This window comes from Mus caroli, unplaced genomic scaffold (assembly GCF_978045245.1).
Source record: "Mus caroli unplaced genomic scaffold, Mus_caroli_1 scaffold_15, whole genome shotgun sequence".
In the NCBI taxonomy this organism is placed as follows: domain Eukaryota; kingdom Metazoa; phylum Chordata; class Mammalia; order Rodentia; family Muridae; genus Mus; species Mus caroli.
The window spans coordinates 47,140,109-47,158,485 of NW_028227270.1; the positions used below are offsets into that span (position 1 = coordinate 47,140,109).

The 18,377-nt window shown below is 43.8% G+C and overlaps 1 protein-coding gene across 1 annotated transcript in view; it reads left to right on the forward strand.

Annotated features, from left to right (window-relative positions):
- Positions 1-11,248: 11,248 nt before the first annotated feature.
- Positions 11,249-18,377, forward strand: part of Ahrr (aryl hydrocarbon receptor repressor) — a 71,280-nt gene continuing 64,151 nt past the window's right edge. Inside the window, exons 1-2 of the mRNA XM_021180983.2 lie at positions 11,249-11,313; positions 16,572-16,753. Of these exons, the coding sequence (XP_021036642.1) occupies positions 11,249-11,313; positions 16,572-16,753 (247 nt within the window). The remainder of the gene's footprint in view (positions 11,314-16,571; positions 16,754-18,377) is intronic.

The following is an 18,377-nucleotide window of genomic DNA, read 5'->3' on the forward strand; positions in this document are numbered from 1 at the left end:
GAGAAAGCTAGTTGGCAATAACGTTTTTGAAACCTCAAAGCCCCAGCTGGCACACCTTCTCCGACAAGGCCATACCTCCTAATCCTTCCCAAGCCATTCTGCCAACATTGGACCAAGTGTTCAAATATATGAGTCTATGGGACCCAGTTTCATTCAAACCTTCACAAAGTGTACAGCACATTCCTCTCTGCCCAGTTCAGAAAGACATGAATGGGAGAGGCCAGGAGCAGTTGAAGTCATATCGAAGAAGCCCAGCTATAAAAAAAGTGGTTTTATCCTTCTGCACTTCCAGATGCCTCTGTCAGGTCTAGGAGCTGAATAGTGGCCATAATCTGGGTGGTGTGGCAGCAGCTCTCTGGAACTGCCACATCCAGAGTGGAGTTCCTAGGTCTGGATGTGGTACCTGGGATTCTTTGAATTTCCCAAGCCCTCAGCAGTACTCAGTCCCTCACATGCAGAGTAGAGGACAGCAAGTAGTCCAAATGAAAGGGTGTGTGTGTGTTGGGGGGGTGTCATTTGAATTTTAACCATTTTAGTGACGGGCAGGTGATCATATCTGTAGAGGATACAGGAACCCTGGACAGCTATATGAATGGAAGTTGCAAGTGCAGGCTAGTTGAGGAAACACTGCTGAGGAGGCCAGAGCCATGTTAGTGTGAAAATACCTTAAGAGTTGGGGCTCCTGACATGGGGTGCTCTGCCTGCTGGGTCTTCAGGATTTAGAGGTGGTATTTCCTCTGGAAGGGTCATTTCTACAGAGACTTGAGACTGTGAGAAAAAGATGAGGAGCAACTGAAATTGACGGACGGCCTATACCTCTGAAGGTATCAAGGACCAAGTTTCTTGCTGTGCTTGGGTAGAGCAATCCTCCACTGCCCTGCAGTCCCGGAATCAATAGTAAAAGTATCCCAATTCCCATTGATTCTGAGGGGACAAGGGAAGTATGGTGGGACTTTTATTTGTCTTAAGTGGTAGAGTGGAGGAGGGAGTGCAAGCTCTTTCTAGAAAGACCCAAAGGTCCTGAAAGGGACAGCAAAGCCCAAATTCTTAGGGTACCTATAGATGCCAGTGCTGCCCCACCCCCATCACCAGGTTATGCAGAGCAGAACCTCTCTCAGACACCATCACCACCTCATTATCACTGCATGCATGTTAATAAAGATACACAAGGGCTGGTGAGATGGCTCAGTGGGTAAGAGCACCCGACTGCTCTTCCGAAGGTCCAGAGTTCAAATCCCAGCAACCACATGGTGGCGCACAACCATCCACAACGAGATCTGGCGCCCTCTTCTGGAGTGTCTGAAGACAGCTACAGTGTACTTATATAAAAAAAAAAAAAAAAGATACACAAGAATCACAAACTATGAAAATTAAAAACACATTTACAGTAACTTCAGTTCTAACAGACCAAGTTTTTCTAGGCATAGTTTACATTAAAAAAAAAAAACAGATTAAGATACAATTAATGATTTAAAAAAAAAAAACTGTGGTAGTGAGCCAGGTGGCACACGCCTTTAATCCCAACACTCAGGAGACAGGCAGGTGGATCTCTGAGTTCTAGGAAAGCCAGAGTTACACTGAGAAACCAATAAGCAAGTAAACAGACAAAACCAAAAATAAACAAAAACCATGGTCATGTAGGTGCACATTGTCTGATACAAAGACCCAATATAAATATATTTATCCAACCATTATTGCTGAGCCTCTGTTGTCTGTCAGGCAGAATTGTTTACAAAATAGAGAACAGAATAGAACTACCCTTATGTTTCCAGATTCTCTGACAAAACTCGCAAACTAGCTGTTCAGTTTCAGAGCTGTGCACAGAAGAGGCAAAGTACCTTTTACTCCTGAGGTCCCAGGGCTGGTCCCTTGTTCCCTTGTAGGGAAGAGAATGCCTTCTGACCAAACAGCCAGTTCAAATCTAAGGAGCAGGAAGCAAGCAAGGGTACGTTGGAGAAAACCTAGCCAATGGACAGTGTGATACTAGGGTGCTTCCCAAGAGCTTGAAACGTGGGCAGGGTCAAAATCAGGACTGGGTGCCTAGGTGGAAGGTGGGAGGGACTGGCTGAGGGGTGGGACATGGAGAGCAGACTGCCCACAGGAAGAACTTCAGAGACTCCAGGAGTCTCTGAACCTTGTGCTTGCTAGTAAGAGCCACGATGCCTAGGCCAGGCGGGACAGCAGAATAGGTATGTTTAGGGCTGAGCCTATCCACCATGTGGTGTCCTGAAAAGCTTCAGACGAGAATGTCCCCCGAAAGACCCCAATGTACCTACTATTTCTCATTCTTGGTAAATTCTGTGTCAGAAAGTAGCAAACTAATATTTTATGCTTTGCAAAATATAAACATACTGTATCTTTAATCTTTTTTATTCTCCAAATAACTCTATAAAGCAAGAAAGGAGGAACACACTATTGCTATTCTGATTTCATTCTCTGGCCCCAGGGGCCAAGGGGCCCCAACCCACAGCTCTGCAAAAGGAAGGACTCCTTGGATTTTCTTAGGACCAGGTGAGATTTGGTGTACAAACTGGAGGCTTGCTCTGGGATCTCCAAAGGCCCGGGTAAAACCATATTTAGGCACAAAGATCACGGGTACCCGAAGAGCAAGCGGTGACACCCTATCCAGGCACTCAGACCCGGGGACCCTAAATATTGAAAGGGCGCGTGGCAGCAGGGACAAGGATGTGCCTGCGCCCTCTGCCGCTTTTCCCCTGCGTCTGCCGCTTCGGGCGGGGCGGCTCGCGTGCTGGGGTGGGGCTTTCCTTCTCTAGTCTGAGGCCAGGTCCCAGAGATGAGAGAGCTGACAGCTCCTGGCCTCCGCAGCTCCCTCAGCGGGCGCGCCCGATCTTCTGCGCCCCGCCTGCCCGGGGTAAGTACTCTTGGACTTCACGGGGCTCTCTGGTCTTTGCGTCTGCTGTAGCCACTCTGAGATTGTCCAGCTTGGTCTGGGGCCCCTTTTGCTACACATTTTTGCGTCTGGAGGGTACAGAATTGCTGAAAGTGATGGGCACTCCAGGGGCTTCTCTCTTGGCATCAGACCTTTGAGGGAAGCCAGTCAGGTTCTTCAGTTTTGAGGACGGTTTGAGGACCTCAGTTTTCTCTTGACTTGGGTATCCTGTCCCCAAACTTTTTCACTCTCGAAAATGAGCCAGGGAATACCTGTCCTGCACTGGGGAGTCCTTTTGCCTTGGACCTAATGTCTTTTAGAAGTTTTTTTGCAGATGATGGCAAGGGGGCTCCCCACAGGCCGCCTTAGCTATCCCTAGGACTGGGGCACCACAGGCACAGCCAGCGTAAGTGGCGCAGTAGCAAGCCCTTTCATGGAGATCAGCGGGCAGTAACAAGGGACTCACGCTTTGGAGGGACTTCCACCATTCTGGGAATTGTCCAATTAGTGGCACCAGAAATATTTGCCTTCTCCAATCTTGAGAAGCAGAAAATTACGGTGTATGGCTTCTTTCAGAAAGAGACAGGACCCTGGTATTGCTGAAAAATCTTAGTGGTACAAACCCTGGAGTCCTCGGCCCTGTGTTGCTTCCCCGATCCCAGTTGGAGAGCTCTCTCTATTGGGGACAACTCTCGTTCCCCTCCCAGGGCTTCTCCTGGAAGGAGGTTCAGGCTTTGCACAGTTCTAGTACAGGGTCCCTCCACCCTCCAAAAGGTCTATTTTTTGCAGCTGTTTCTACGGTTTGGATTCATGAGATCTTTCTCACTTTGGCTACCCTTGTCCGGGGTGCGAGGTGTAACTTGGCTCCTCAGGACTGTATCCAGCTAAACTTAGAGGCTCAACTCTAGGAGAAGCTTGTGTGTTCTACCCCAGAGCTTGGGGTGTACTGAACAGTGTAATTTGACTTCTCCTAGCCTGATCAAGGAACTCGTAGTAGGAAACACTCCAGGCCTCAGAGCCTGCTTCACTTTTGCCCATCATGGGGAGTGGCCTGCCTTGGTATGAGACCCTGACGCAGTGTGCAGTGGCTGTCTTTTTTCATGAGCAAGGGCATGGCCAAGTACTGATTATTCCAGACTAGGATACCTACTGAGCTAATGCAGCAGCCCTGTGAGGTGTCTATTGCCAACCATCTGATGGTATTGTGATAGACCATTTGACTGTGTCTGTGCAGAACTGGCAGTGTTTGTGTTCAGAGCTAGTATATTCTTTCTACCTTGTGTTCCCAGTAACCCAACATGGCCTCAGGGTTCTCATGGATGCAAGACTAGAAAGAAGACTAGAATGTTGCTACCAAGCACACAAGGGACTGCTTTCTGTTTCTATTTTCTACTTATTTGTTATATATGACAAACAGTTGTTACTTTCACTTGAGAAATTTGGTCAGCTCATGTCTCAGTGAGTAGAAGATCCATAGGCCACAGAGGTCAGGCCCTGCTGTCAGCATAGGGTTTTCCTATGAAGTTCATTCACATGTCTGTTGCCCATGGGCCCATGACTCCACTTTGACTACCAGAATCTCTGTGTGGAGGGTCTCCCCAGTCAGTCTTCATTGAATAGATGTCCCCTATCTGCTTCTAGGGTATGGAAATGAGATGTAGTTGGCTCCGAGGGACATTTGTGTGAAGTTGGTCTGATCTGATAGGGAAGGGCACACAGCATTTGGTAAAATGGACCATCTAGCTGCAGTGATGTTAACACTGTGCTGGGGATATAGACAGAGACCAAGGTGCAGGATAAAACTCAAAGCAGTTGTTTGAAGACTTGAGGAGACTGGCTGTGGGTCCCAACAAGTGGCATCTTGCTCTCCCCGATATAGGGGTATAGAGCAGCATCTATCAACTCTTGGTGCTTTATGCAAGAACCTGCATTTTAGGATTTGTTCCTCACATTTCAATGGAGACATGGAGATACATAACCTAGACTACAATGATCAACAAGTGGCTGTTCATGAGGCTGGACAGGGTCATGCTGCACCCAGATCATTGCCTTTGTTGCAGGTCCTGCTGCATGAGGTAGAAGAGTAAAGATGGTTCGCACCAACCTCTTGTGGTCTCTGTGCTCCTAAGCATCCTTGGTTGATTCCTATCCTAACTTTTCGTTCTGTTCCTGCCTTGAGACTCTTTGCCCATGAGACTGGTCAGGCTGGTGGTGCTGGAGCTTGGGTTCTTCTAGGATATAGGGGTAACCCCCTTCCATCACTGTATTTACCTGAAGGTTCGTCCAGTGGTATGTATAGTATGTATGTGGCCCTCTGAGGATGTCAGGAAGCATCCCTGACCTGTTCTCTGGGGCCAGGCCTGGGTGTGGCTTGGAAGTTTCCTGTCTGAGTTGAAAGTCCTTTGCAGACCCAGTGGGATGGCTTGCGTTCTGGCCTCCAGCCACTGCTTACCCACCTTGGTTTCTTGGAGAATTCCACTGACTGAACCTGTGGCTGGACATATGTTGAGGCCAGCATCTCACAGGCCATCCTGCTCTAGCTCATAGCCACTGCTCGCCACACATCTCTCTATCCATCCAAACCCTTCTGTTTCCCCATCCCTGCTCCTTTAGGTATTCTCCCCTTCAGCCTGAAAAATTTCCTCTGACCTCATCACTCTTGCAGCTCCCTGCTCTTTCTGTGGTTGAACTGTAGTGGTTTCTAGGCCCATATGTGATATGACTTGTCAATGTTTTCTGCAATTCTATGCACTGTCCTTTTCCTTTCTTTTAAAGTTACAAATGTTTTACATTTTGTGCGGATGAGTGTGCAGTTATTTCTGTGCACCACATACATGCCTGGTGATCATCAATGGTTGTATGCTACCATGTGGGTACTGGAAACCAAACCTAGGTCCTCTGTAAGAACAGCAAATGCTCTTAACTGCTAAGACATCTCTCTCGTGCCTCCTTTTACTTTCTTGCTAGTTAGTTACTTTCTTGCTAGTTAGTGTACTTTGAGACAAAAGTTTTATTTTGGTGAAATCCGATTTAGCTGTCTTTTTTTTTTTAAATTTTGTTACTTGTGTTTTTGATGCAAAAACTAAGGCTGTTGTCACATTTAAGGACACAAAGGCTTATATTATTTTTGTTCATTATAATCCTTTTGTTGGGCTGGAGAGATGGCTCAGTGGTTAAGAGCACCGACTGCTCTTCCGAAGGTCCTGAGTTCAAATCCCAGCAACCACATGGTGGCTCACAACCATCTGTAATGAGATCAGACGCCCTCTTCTGGAGTGTCTGAAGACAGCTACAGTGTACTTACATATAATAATAAATAAATCTTTTTTTAAAAATAATCCTTTTGTTTCTGAGAAGGATGAAGCTTTAGCTCTTACAGTTAGGCCTTAATGAGTACTAGTAATTTTTTTCAAGTGGTGTAAGTTAGGGACCCAGTCTCACTCTTTAGCATGTAGCTATCCATTGGCCACACCACAAGTTGTTGAAGAGACTGTCTTCCTCATTGGGTAAACTTGGAACTATAGTGGAAGTCAGCTGACTACAGTATGACGGTTCTTGTGTCACACGTCCTCTCTTCTGAAGATTAAAAAGTCCTATTTATTTATTTATTTATTTATTTATTTATTTATTTACAGGTGGGTTTTTGTTATATAGCCGAGACTGGCCTTGATCTCAGGACCCTCCTACCTTAGTCTCTCAAGTGCTGGGGTTACAGATGTGCATGACCAGGCTAGCTCCTGTACCTTTTTAAAAATAAGATTCCCTGGAGATGAAGTCACAGGTGCTTGTAACTTACCCGATGTGGTTGCTGGACATCAAACTTGGGTCCTCTGCAAGATATGTACTCCTAGCCACTGAGCCATTCCTGTGGTCTCTTCTACACTGCCTATTAAGGAAAATTTCAAGCTTTTTACAAAGGTAGAAAGATTTGTACAATGAGCCCACTTTGGTCATGAACCAGCACAGATGGCTAATTATCAGTACTGACAGACATGGCTTCATTTGAGCCTTATTCTTTCAACCAAGCCATCTAGACTCCATTGTCCTCCTGGACAAATTATATAGAAACATTGTGTGCCGTGTGTGTGTGTGTGTGTGTGTGCTTGCATGTATACTCATTTCTTAGTTTGACTTCATCTTCAACTTGAATTTGATTAATTTTAATATTGTATTAACTGGAACTGGACTAATTATAAAAGTAACAAGGGAACTCAGAAGAGTATACTAGAATAGAGGAAGAGTGAGTGCCTAAGGAAGTTTCCTTCACAGAGATGGGATTCAAACCTTTTGGGAGTTATGATTCAACCCTCCAGAGAGCAGAGGAAGTTGCTGAGTTTTCTAGCTTCTGTAGTACTAAGAGCTAAGAGAAAAATTAGTTCAAAAGCCAAAAAAGGTGCCTTTTCTCGTCCAGGGTCCTCTAGTGCCCTCTCCTGGCAGGTGTAACATCATGCTCACTCTAAAAAGAAGTACTCTAAGGGTCCAACATCCTTTATGCAGAGCAGGCAAGCAAAGGTGACTTGGAACCTAAAACCAGGAGGTGGATAACCAGTACTGTTGCCCAGTATTTCTATACCTTCTCATGGATGTGTCTTCCCTTTTGGATTTTTGGTGTACACATCTCATAAATCTCACAATATACTCTTATTGTTGTTGCTTAAATTGTCAACTACTGTTTTATTTATTAGTTTTAAAAGTGTATGTGTGTGTGTGTGTGTGTGTGTGTGTGTGTGTGTGTGCATGTGAGTGTGTGCGTATGTATGCCAACAGAAGCCAGAAGAGGACATTGGATCCTCCGGAACTGGAATTATGGGTGGTTGTGAGCTTCCTGACAATGGTATTGGAAACTGCATTCTGGTCCTCTGAAAAATCAGCAAGCTCTCTTAACCACTAAACCACCTATCCAGACATGCATTTTAAGAATTAAAAAAAAAGATTTTTGAAAGGCATTTTTACAATATGTAGAATTTTACGTTATGTCATTTTTAAGTGCTTTAGTTTTGTTGCTTCCCTATCATTTTGCTTGTATTTTCTCTGGTGAGGAATCTGTTTTTGTTCTTTATTGTTGTATTTTACTGTACCAAATACTGTAGTATTTGCAAATTAAAATTACTCTATTTGTCACTGATTATGAGTTATTTGGATATGAAATAATTCAGTGTAATCTACCTCATGTTTTGTTTTGTGCTTGGATTTCACTGAGCCTCTTGGATACGTAGTTCATGGTTTTCATTGCTTTAACTTTTTGTCTAGTATCTATTTAGCATTTCCTGATCTTTACAGGTCCACTTACACATGTCAGGACTTTAGATATCTCTATTTTATTTTTACTTGGGAGTTATTTTAAATGTTATAGCTTAAATGATGACATTGCATTGGTTCATTGCCAGGAGATAGCTGATTAGCCTTTGCATCTGGTCCTTTTACTCTTCGGCGTTGTTTAACTTAATGGTGAATGATATGAAGACTGTCTTTGAGACAGGGTCTCAATGTATTAGTCTGGCTTGCCTAGAATTTGCTATGTAAACCAGGCTGGCTTTAAACTCAGAGATCTGCCTGGCTCTTCTTCCTCAGTGCTCGGGCTAAGGGCATGTGTCACCATGCCCAGATTATGGTAGGTTCTTCAAAAGTGTTCCCCCTCCCCCAGATGGATTTTCTATATGGAACATCACATTGCCTGTGAAGAGATGACGTTTGAGTTCTTCCTTTCTAAGTTTATTTCTTTTTCTTACCTTGTTTCTCTGGCTAATCCACAATGTGATGTGTGATAGGAGGAAAGAAACACAAAGTTTATGCTTGTTCCTGATTGTGGGCAAGATTCAGTCTACCATCAGGACTTGGCTTTTTGGAGATGCTCTTCCTCAAGGTTACCTCACCTTCTCTCCATACTTTTAAGTGGGGATTTTAATGATAAAAAATGGATTTGGGTTTTGCGAGATGATTTTTGTAGGTATTAATATGATCATATTTTTCTTTAATTTATTAATGATAATGTAATGGATTGCAATGCTTGATTCTTGAGAATTAAAAAAAAATCAGAATTCTTTGAAGAAATTTCATTGAGGTCTGGTGCATTTTGTATTGCTGGATTCTGTGTGGTAATATTTAATTGAGGATTTCTGTGTCTATGTACATAAGATCTTATTCTGAACTCACATATGAATATTGTTTATTTTTTCTCACATAAGCAATGGAATTAGTCTCATATTTTAGATTAGTGGACTATATCAGGGAAGCTATTTGGACTTGAGTTTTCTTTGTTAAGATATAGAACTATTTATGTTATTTATTTTTCTTGAGTGATCTCTAATAGTTTGTGTCCTTGAAGGAACTGCTCCGTTTCAGTTAAGTTGTTGAAATTATGGGGAAATTATTTGTCCTAGTGTGCTTGGATAACTATGGCAAACTATCACAGATTGGGTAGATTAAGAGCAGACCTTCCTTTCCCACAGTTCTAGAAGATGGAAGGCCAAGATGCTATTCAACTATTTCTGGTGAGAGTATCTTTCTGGCTGGTGGATAGCCTTGTTTTCTTTTTATCCTCATTGAGTGGTGAGAGAAAGAACCCCGGTGCCTTTTGCTCTTTCCTATGAGCACAACTCTGTGGAACTACAGTATTTACCCAGTGACCTCACTTTCTTAGTCACCTCCATTCATGCCCCATGTCCATGCAGAGAGTTGCAGCTTTAACATGTGAATTTTGGGAGACATAGTTCAGTTCATAGCAGTATCCTCTTATAACCTTCCTACTGTGTATGGGATCTGTGGTAAGTCCTCTCTCATTCTGGTTCTGCTAGTCTATATCTTATATTTCTGATCATTCTGGATAAAGGTTTATCAATTGTGTTGATCTTTTAAGAATCAATTGTTAGTTTCATTGATTTTTCTTCACTTTTATGTTTTAAGTTTCATACCTTCTCTCCCTTGTTTCTATCCTAGTTGATTTAGGTTTATTTTCTGTTCTATTTACTTCAGTTAGAAGCCTGTATTATTTATTTGATATTTTTCCCTAACAAGTACTTACCACTCTGTTTCACAAAGTTTGATGTGTTTGTATTTTCATTTCCATTCATTTATAAGTATTTTTTAAAATTATGAGTTCCTTACTTTCCAGACATTTGGGAGTTTTCCAGATGTCTTTCTAGTTTACTTCCACCACACCAGAGAACATACTTTGTATGATTTCTGTTATTTTCGATTTATTAGGGATTACTCCTTCAGTAAAGTCTATTTTAGTGGATATTCCAAGTGCACAGAACCAATGTGCACTCTGGTGGTGATGAAGGGTGTGTTTTGTAGCTCCCCTGAGTTACCGTCAGTACATCATTTGTACATGCCGGGACTGTACTGATTGATCACTGAGAGTGGGTTATCAGTACCTGAGCTGAAACACTTTCTTAACTATGTTAGCTGCTGGTAAACATTTAGGATTACCACATTTTCTTAGAAGACTGGCCAATTTTTGTTAGTTTTTCTTTGTCCCTGGTGACATTCTTTTGTCTTACATCTTGCACGCTACTCCAGGATGTGTGATTAGTGTTTATGGAACATCTATTCTATGAGTTCTCTTTTTTTCTGCCTGCCTCTCTTTATCCTCAAAGGAGATCACTCACATAGTTCTGACACTTTCACACCCCACTTTTAGGGGGCAGAAATGGCATCTCTTCCAGATAATACATAAACGAGGTCAAATCAGGGATACCCATTTCCATTCTGATGATACCAGGGGATGCAACAGGGATCTAAGGGAGTCCGTGAAGGTTAGGATGTCTTCACTACTAGAAATATCAAGATTCTACACAAGGAAAGAGGGTACTTATATTTTTTGAGGGGATGTGAAGTACTTTGAAGTACAGGCTGCTTTAGTGATTTCTGTGGAAGGCATGTGCGTGTGCCTAGCACCACAGGACACTGTTAGCTGGGCTGTAGATGTCTGAGTATGAGTAACCATAGTGGAAGTCCAGCACATAGGACTAAGAAGAAATAATACACAAAAGAGTGGGGACCTGTTAACCCTACAGGCCTGTGGGTGCAAGAGGGGCAGGTGGTATGGCTCTGAAATACAGTAGCTTCTTGAGGCTCAGTAGCATGCACCCTGCTTCACCAACTATGTAACACTGTTTGGAGTAAAACTATGAGGGGTTCTTACAAAACGTCACCTCATTTTATATTGTATGTCTATCTATACTATCTATAGTAGTGAGCACTCCAAACTTGCAGGGCTGACTGACCTGCATGAGGGCCAGTGGATTGTACTGACCTTCTTGCTTTGGGGTCACTATAGTAAGCACATGTGGGGATGTCATGTTGGGTCTCTTCATGTGATTGACTCAATGCATCCTTTCTCTTTTAGGATCAAAGATGATGATTCCATCAGGAGAGTGTACATATGCCGGTAGGAAGAGAAGGAAACCCATTCAGAAGCGGTAGAGTATCATCCTGATATCCCTGGGAAATAAGGGACATCTTGTGCCTTCATGAGGAGAGGGAGTTTTACAGGCAAACATAGTCTAAGGCAGGCTTTTGAGAACCTTCCTGGAAGTCATAGTGGCCTTTGGATCTCATGCAAGCGTGATTTGTCACTGGCTTTCTTTAGCAGGCAAGCTTACTTTAGGCAACTTCTCTGACCAGGACATAAAACACTGGCTGGAGTTGCTGGAGATCTCATTTGGGGGAGGGATATGTCATCAATATGTTTGGAACCTTTGTTCCCTTCAGCAATGAGTCATTCTGTCTGTGGAAAGTGCCCCAGGATTTAGTCCTTACACTCCAAATGACAGCGGCTCTTTGGGGGGTCATTATCCTCACCTAAGGGTATCTGAAGGTATAGAGATGGGACAACCCAGGACTCAGACCCATGTCCCTCAGGGACACAATTGTCTGTAGTCTTTTCGTTTGTCCTGGGCTTAACTTGAAATCCTCAGAGTGGTCAAAGTGAGAAGTGTGTGGTAATTCCAGCAATACCAGGGTTTAGTACACTTTCCAGGAAATCAGTTGAGTTATAGCTTCCACAAAAGGCCCATAGGCTGCCTCTGGCTCCTGGTATAAAATCTGGCATGTGCATCATCAGCTGGGGACTGTGGTATGTGTGTGTGTGTGTGTGTGTGTGTGTGTGTGTGTGAGAGAGAGAGAGAGAGAGAGAGAGAGAGAGAGAGAGAGAGAGAGAGAGAGAGAGAAAGGGGTACGGGGAGGGAGAGGTTGGTTTGGGATGGGTGTTTTGGGTATGTGATCCAGTGTGTGTATGATGCTGCTGCATGTGAGGCTGGAGGGCAGCAGAATGTGAATGGAGCACCCAGCAGCCGCTCTTTCTAGGTGTGCTCTCTTTGTATGTGACAGAGCTACCCCTCTTGGCCTCCAGGGCTACAAGATTCTATGTAGATTTATGACCCTGTGGTCTAAGGACTGGCAAGAAGCTGAGGTTGCCCTGAGTGTCAGACTGGACTTTGAAGGTGGTTATTTGGAGATTGGAGCCACCACACAGTGGGGCTTTGAAGTAGGCTGGGATGTAGGTTTTGATAAGGGAGGAGTGCTGGAGGGGGAAGCTGAGGGGACTAAGGAGAAGACATAAAGCTCATGAGAGTAAGCATAGAAATGTGCTCTTCTATGACAAAGATTTAGATTTTTTTTATATAACATTTATCACATAAATAAGAAGAGAAAATAATGTCACTCAGCTGAAACAGTGGTATCTGATGGACAGTATAGAAGGAAGTGGAGCTGAATTTTTTTGCCTTCATAATATTTTTACTCCAATTCAAAAGTGAGTCCATGTTTGAGACATCGAATGCTTACATTTTATTTTATTTCATTTGTTTTTGAGACAGGGTCTCACCATGTAGCCCTGAAGGGCCTAGAATTTACTATATACAACATACATGGCCTAAAACTCATAGAGATATACCTGCTTCTGCCTATCAGCTGCTAAGATTAAAGGCAGATACCATCATGACCAGCTAGTATTTGATTTCTGGATGCTCTGAAAAGATAGAATACTTTCCTGGCTCACAACTCAGGGAAATGTCTCCATGCTCTGTCCCCTTTCAAGAAGCATCCGGTTTTAGCATTGTCTGTGAATGAATGCTTCCTGAGATGTTCATGCAGTGTCTGTTTCTTCTCCTTCTGTATGTACTCATGTTGTATACATACCTGCACACCTCAGAGTCTGTGCCATAGCCTGCACTTTCTCAGCTACATAATCTGAGTATATGATGTGTGCACTCCCAAGGGTGTTAGCTCAACTCAGTCTTTTGCTGTCCATTAAGCCCTGTGTTCCCTAGCTGCAATGTAGATCTGCAGCACACATCAGTCAAGACTTTTCCACCTTTTCCAGGGGACATAGGGATATGGGTAAATGACACAGGCTGCCTGATGTCCGTGCCACCTGCCATGCTATAAGTGGCAAGTAATTTGTGAATGTTCATTCAGCTATCAAAATTCTTTTTTTTTATAACCCCAAGTATTACCCAGTAGTTATGGGTATTTCTGAATCCACAGCTTTCTCCCAGGAGTGAATGCCTGGTGTCACCATCAGCATGCTTGGTGTGCCACATCTTTTTCTCAAGGACCCCAGAGTCTTTACCAGGGACAGTGTCTTCATCTCATGATAGTGTGGAAGTTGTAATACTGATTCATTTTATCTGCTTTTTAACCTTTTTTTCCCTCAAAATTGTGTGTGTGTGTGTGTTGAAAGAGGCCTGTGATTACCCAAGTCTGGAAGATTCTTATAAAGTTTTATATTTGGTTTTACATTTGGGTCTGTGATTAATTTAGAGTTCATCCTGAGGTGCCCTGTCACATAAGTGGTGGCATTTACTATTTTTTATGGATATCCAGTGAATTGAGTGGCCCTTGAGCTGCCTTAGTATGTTGATCTAATTAATTGACTTGACGAAGGATAGATATATGGGTCTATTTGTAGATTCTCTATTCTGTTCCACTGATTCATATTTTTGATTTCCCTAATATGAACCCATCTTAAATATTGGGACTTTATGGAAGGCTTAAGATCAGGAGTTAAGTTCTCCTGGTGTATTGTTCACAACTGGCTTTCTGTGTACCCTTGAGAATTAACTTCCTAATCCCTGTTAGCATTGAATCTGTAGGTCAGTTTGGGAACATACAATATTGTATTTTGCAACCTAAAAACACGATATACCTTTCCATTGACTTATGGACAGTAGTTAGGGCTGAAGGTGGTGTAGGCACCACACTTCACAGAGAGGCAAGGACACATCTACCCTAGAACTAGATGGAGGTTAAATGTAAGCTGGGCTTATGACTTAGGGAGCCCCTGCTCAGCTGAGGACTTCCCAGGACTCGGAAGAAACTGGAGTTGGAGAGCATGAATGGGAAGGCCCATGCCTCAGGCTGAATGTGTCCTTGGATGGACCCAGGACTATGGTAAAGAGGACAGCTCTGACCTCTGAGCACACAATCCCATTTGGACCCATCACCAGATAGACACTGCTTTGGACACTAGATGGACCAAGTGCCTATACATGTCCCAGCTCACCCTGATTCTGCTGTCTTCTTCTCACTACTCAGATCTTCATGGTTCTCTTCCATTCTACAACCCCATCCTAACCCTATCTGCCCATCAGATGTCCCCTTTGTTTTGTGTGGAGTCCTTAGGTGTCTATCATTCATAGACTGGGTCCTTGCCAGGTTGTGAGGTTGTGCCAGTCTATTTCAGTTTGAGCTGACAATGTAAACTAACACTAGACTTAGACAGATAAGGACAACAAATAGAGAAAAGAAAACATTTACAAATCATGTATCAGATAAAGGCCCAATATACATATAAAGAACTCTTACAACTTAAAACCAAAAGGCTGACCAATCAAAAAGTATCAAAGGACTGGAGTGTCACTTCTCAGAGAAGATATATAAATGAACAAGCACAAGAGAATGTTCATAGTGAGATAAATAATCAGGGAAGTACAAATCAGTGCTACAAGAAAACACTACCTCATATCCACTGGCTATAATGAAAACGGAACTGTACAGGCACAGACAAGCATGTGGAGAAATTGTAGCCCTGTATACTGCTGATGAGTCTGTGAAATGGTGCAAATCTGTATAATGTAGCCTGATTTTGGAATTCCTCAAAATATTAAGCCCAGAATTATTCAGGTTCAGCAATTCTAGCCTGGTTGTCTACATTTAAAATACAGGTCCAAGCAAACTCTTCCTAGTGGATGCTCAGAGCAATGATTATAAATGGAAAACCACCAGCGTTGTTAATTGGTGAAAGATAAAAAAAATAGGGTCCATCTATATAGCTGAATGTTATGCAGTCATAAAAAAGAATGAAGAAGCAATCACACACATTACATGTGAATGAGCTATGGAAGCATCCTGTTTTGTGGTGACAGTTAGGTGCACCATTCTTTGTGTTCCTGTACAATCAAATGGAATACTCATAACAAATCAGTCCACATGGGTAGAAAACAAGCCAGCAGTTTACAACACCAAAGGAAGGACTTTAGGAGAAAATGTACAACGAGGAAAGAGCTTCCCTTTAGAATTACAATCTACACCAGAAAGAAATGTGCAGTGCCACAACTGGTAAATGAAGGAGGCTGTTCATGTTTAAATGACTGATTGTATTGTGTGAGATACATCTTATTCCAAAAAGGAACAGCCCCTGAGTTTGTTACTGCCAGGGACTATTAGTCAACTGGGAATGTGGGTCCTGGGGCAGCTCCTCTAATACTGAGATTCCCTGAGACCCCAGAAAGAGTTGGCCTGCTGAATCAGGTGAATGCTTTTGCAGTTCTGCCAATAATGGGTCATTTTGCTCTCCTGTCCTTTCCAACACTGGATTCACTCTGGCTCCTGCCACCTCTTCTAGAGGCTTAGTGTGGGTGGTGCTGAGAATGAAGAATCAGGAAGGGTCATTTTGTGCCACAACTAAGTGGGTTAGAAGAGGGACTCCTAAGAATTTAGATGAAGGGATGCTGAAGGCTCTCTCTCCAGGCCAGATGAATTGAGGCCAGATGGAACTGTCTATGGATGAGCAGGTTTCCTGAGCTATGAGGAATGGTGGGTAAAGATCTTTCTTGACTCTCCAGATGCTGTGGCTCTGGAGGCTTTGACTTTCAGACCTTGTCTGTGCTGTCTGCCAAATCCCGGAGTCCTCTTCTAGGCATTTGGACTCTAAGGCTTCTCAGGCCTCTCACTTACAAATTAAACTGAAATTCATTGTCCTAGGAACGAAAAGGACCAAGAACTGCTTGGATTGCCCTTGGGGTCAGGAATCTGTCACTCTTCTAGCACAGAAACTTGTATTTTTCCTATGGTATATTAGCTTTGGGTTAGGTATTGTGAGAATTTGAAGGAAGTCAGATAAAAGCACATTTCCCATGCACATTCTTGCCCAGACAGCCCTATGTAGGCATCCCCCCTTCTCCGGAAACCTGGCACAGAGAAGTTGAGAAATGCACTGGAGACACACAGCCAGTAGCCACACCCTTCATCCTTGCCTGAAACTTTTCTCACATTTCTCCAAACATCAGGTTGGAGCTTCCTAGTGTGTTGTTTTCTTCGAGGAGCTATCTCTAATTCTTATAAGCACTTTCTGTCTAAGCAGCAGCTAGTGAGGTCACCACAGAAAATGATTTCTTGCCTGTGGAGCCAGTGGCTCCTGCTGAGAACCTATATGACTAAGGCCTTCTTCCCACAGGAGGCTTACCATGGGAGCTGAGAAATCAAATCCTTCCAAACGGCACCGGGATCGCCTCAATACAGAGCTGGACCACCTGGCCAGCCTGCTGCCATTTTCACCTGATATCATCTCCAAGCTGGACAAGCTTTCTGTCCTGCGCCTCAGCGTTAGCTACCTCAGGGTAAAGAGCTTCTTCCAAGGTAGGACTCTCACCTGTGCATTGTGTTCATTTGAGCCTACGTCTAACTTGTATCACCTGTGTCCACTTGAATTGCTCTGGGCAATCCTGGTCTAGCTTGGTTTCTCTTGTGCCCTGTTGGGTCTTACCTGGATCCACCCGAATCCATACGGTTCTGACATGGGCCCAGCTGTGATCAGACATGTGCATAACGTGTTATACCACCATGCAACTCTATCTATGCTAAACTCATCTAGATGGCTGTTGGCTGACTCATCCTTGGGATTCCTCTGGCTCCAGGATAACAGTGACCTTCTAGCTTCAGGGTTTCTACCCACTTTTCTAGGATGGTCCTGGGTTTTCTAAATGATCAGAACCAGGACAGCTCTGGGGGGAGAGGGAACTCCAGGAAATAAGGGGGTCATGCCCAGAGCCAGGATGGCTGGTGGGGGGTGTGGGTTTTAGGGAATAATGAAATTTATTCTGAGAGAGAGTAAGATTGTCACAAGCAGGAGGCCTAGTGTCCAAGGTTAGCCTTTTTTTCTATATATTGCTACCTCGAGTCCCACAGAGTGCCCCTGGAACAGCTTTGTGTGCTGTGGCAGGCAGAATGATCTCCTACCACCATTATCTAGCAAGTTATTCTGCCCTCTACAGCCTGTCAAGCTCTGTCTTCTCATCCATCATAGTTCAGGGATAGTTTGTATCTTTCTACTTGCTGTGATGAATCCTGGGTGGTAGCAGGCCTTTCCCTGAACACTGTGGCTTTTGTTATGTTAGAGGACTGTAAAAGGTGCCTGTGAAGGATTGGGGTAGGTGGTCAGAGACAGAACTCTTCTCTGTGTTCACCATGGCTTCTCACACTGGTCTGAATTGAGAATGATACCCATGTCCTGCAACATCATCTTGTTGCCTTAGATGTCCAGGTTTTTGGTTTCCTTGGGACCTTGGATATCTGGAAGGCTAAAAACCGCACAGGGCTTGAAAACACAGGTACGACTGGGCAGCTTCTGCATTGTGTGACAGCCAAAGGTGGCAGGCTTAAAGGGGTTTGAAATCCAAAGGGTACAGTTTCCAGTTGCTGGCTGCTCAGGTTGGCTTCTGGGTACAGCATGGTTACAGTTCTGATGGAGTAAGCAGTACCACTGAGCTTTGATAGCCACTTTCAGTGTCCTGTAGCAAGAGGGGCCTTTCTGGGAAGGTGAGGTATTCTCAGCATGGGGCCTTGCTAGCCTCAGCAGTCCCCCAGAACCCTAATGAAGGTTAACATTCCAGTATCAGGAGGATGCTAAGTAGAAGTTCTGCATAGTGCCTGATACCTGACTGTCTTGACACCCTACCTAAGGTCTTCCATGGGCACCTCTAAATCCTGGCTAGTTACAGCCTCCGGGAAGTGAATATTGAATACCATGTCACAGTAGAGCTGTGACAACACATTTTCATTTCACTCTTTAGGTTGTCTAGTTTTATGCATAAATAGATTGCTTTTATGAATGAATTGTCCTCTACCCTAGGGATAGAGAATGTCTACCCAGGGAATCTAGACTGGAGCTGCCTGCTGGGAAACTTTCAGTTCAAATGGTGCTACAGTCAGTTTGCCTCTGAGATCTCAGTGCTTTTCCAGAGCATTAAGAGTGGAAAGAAAT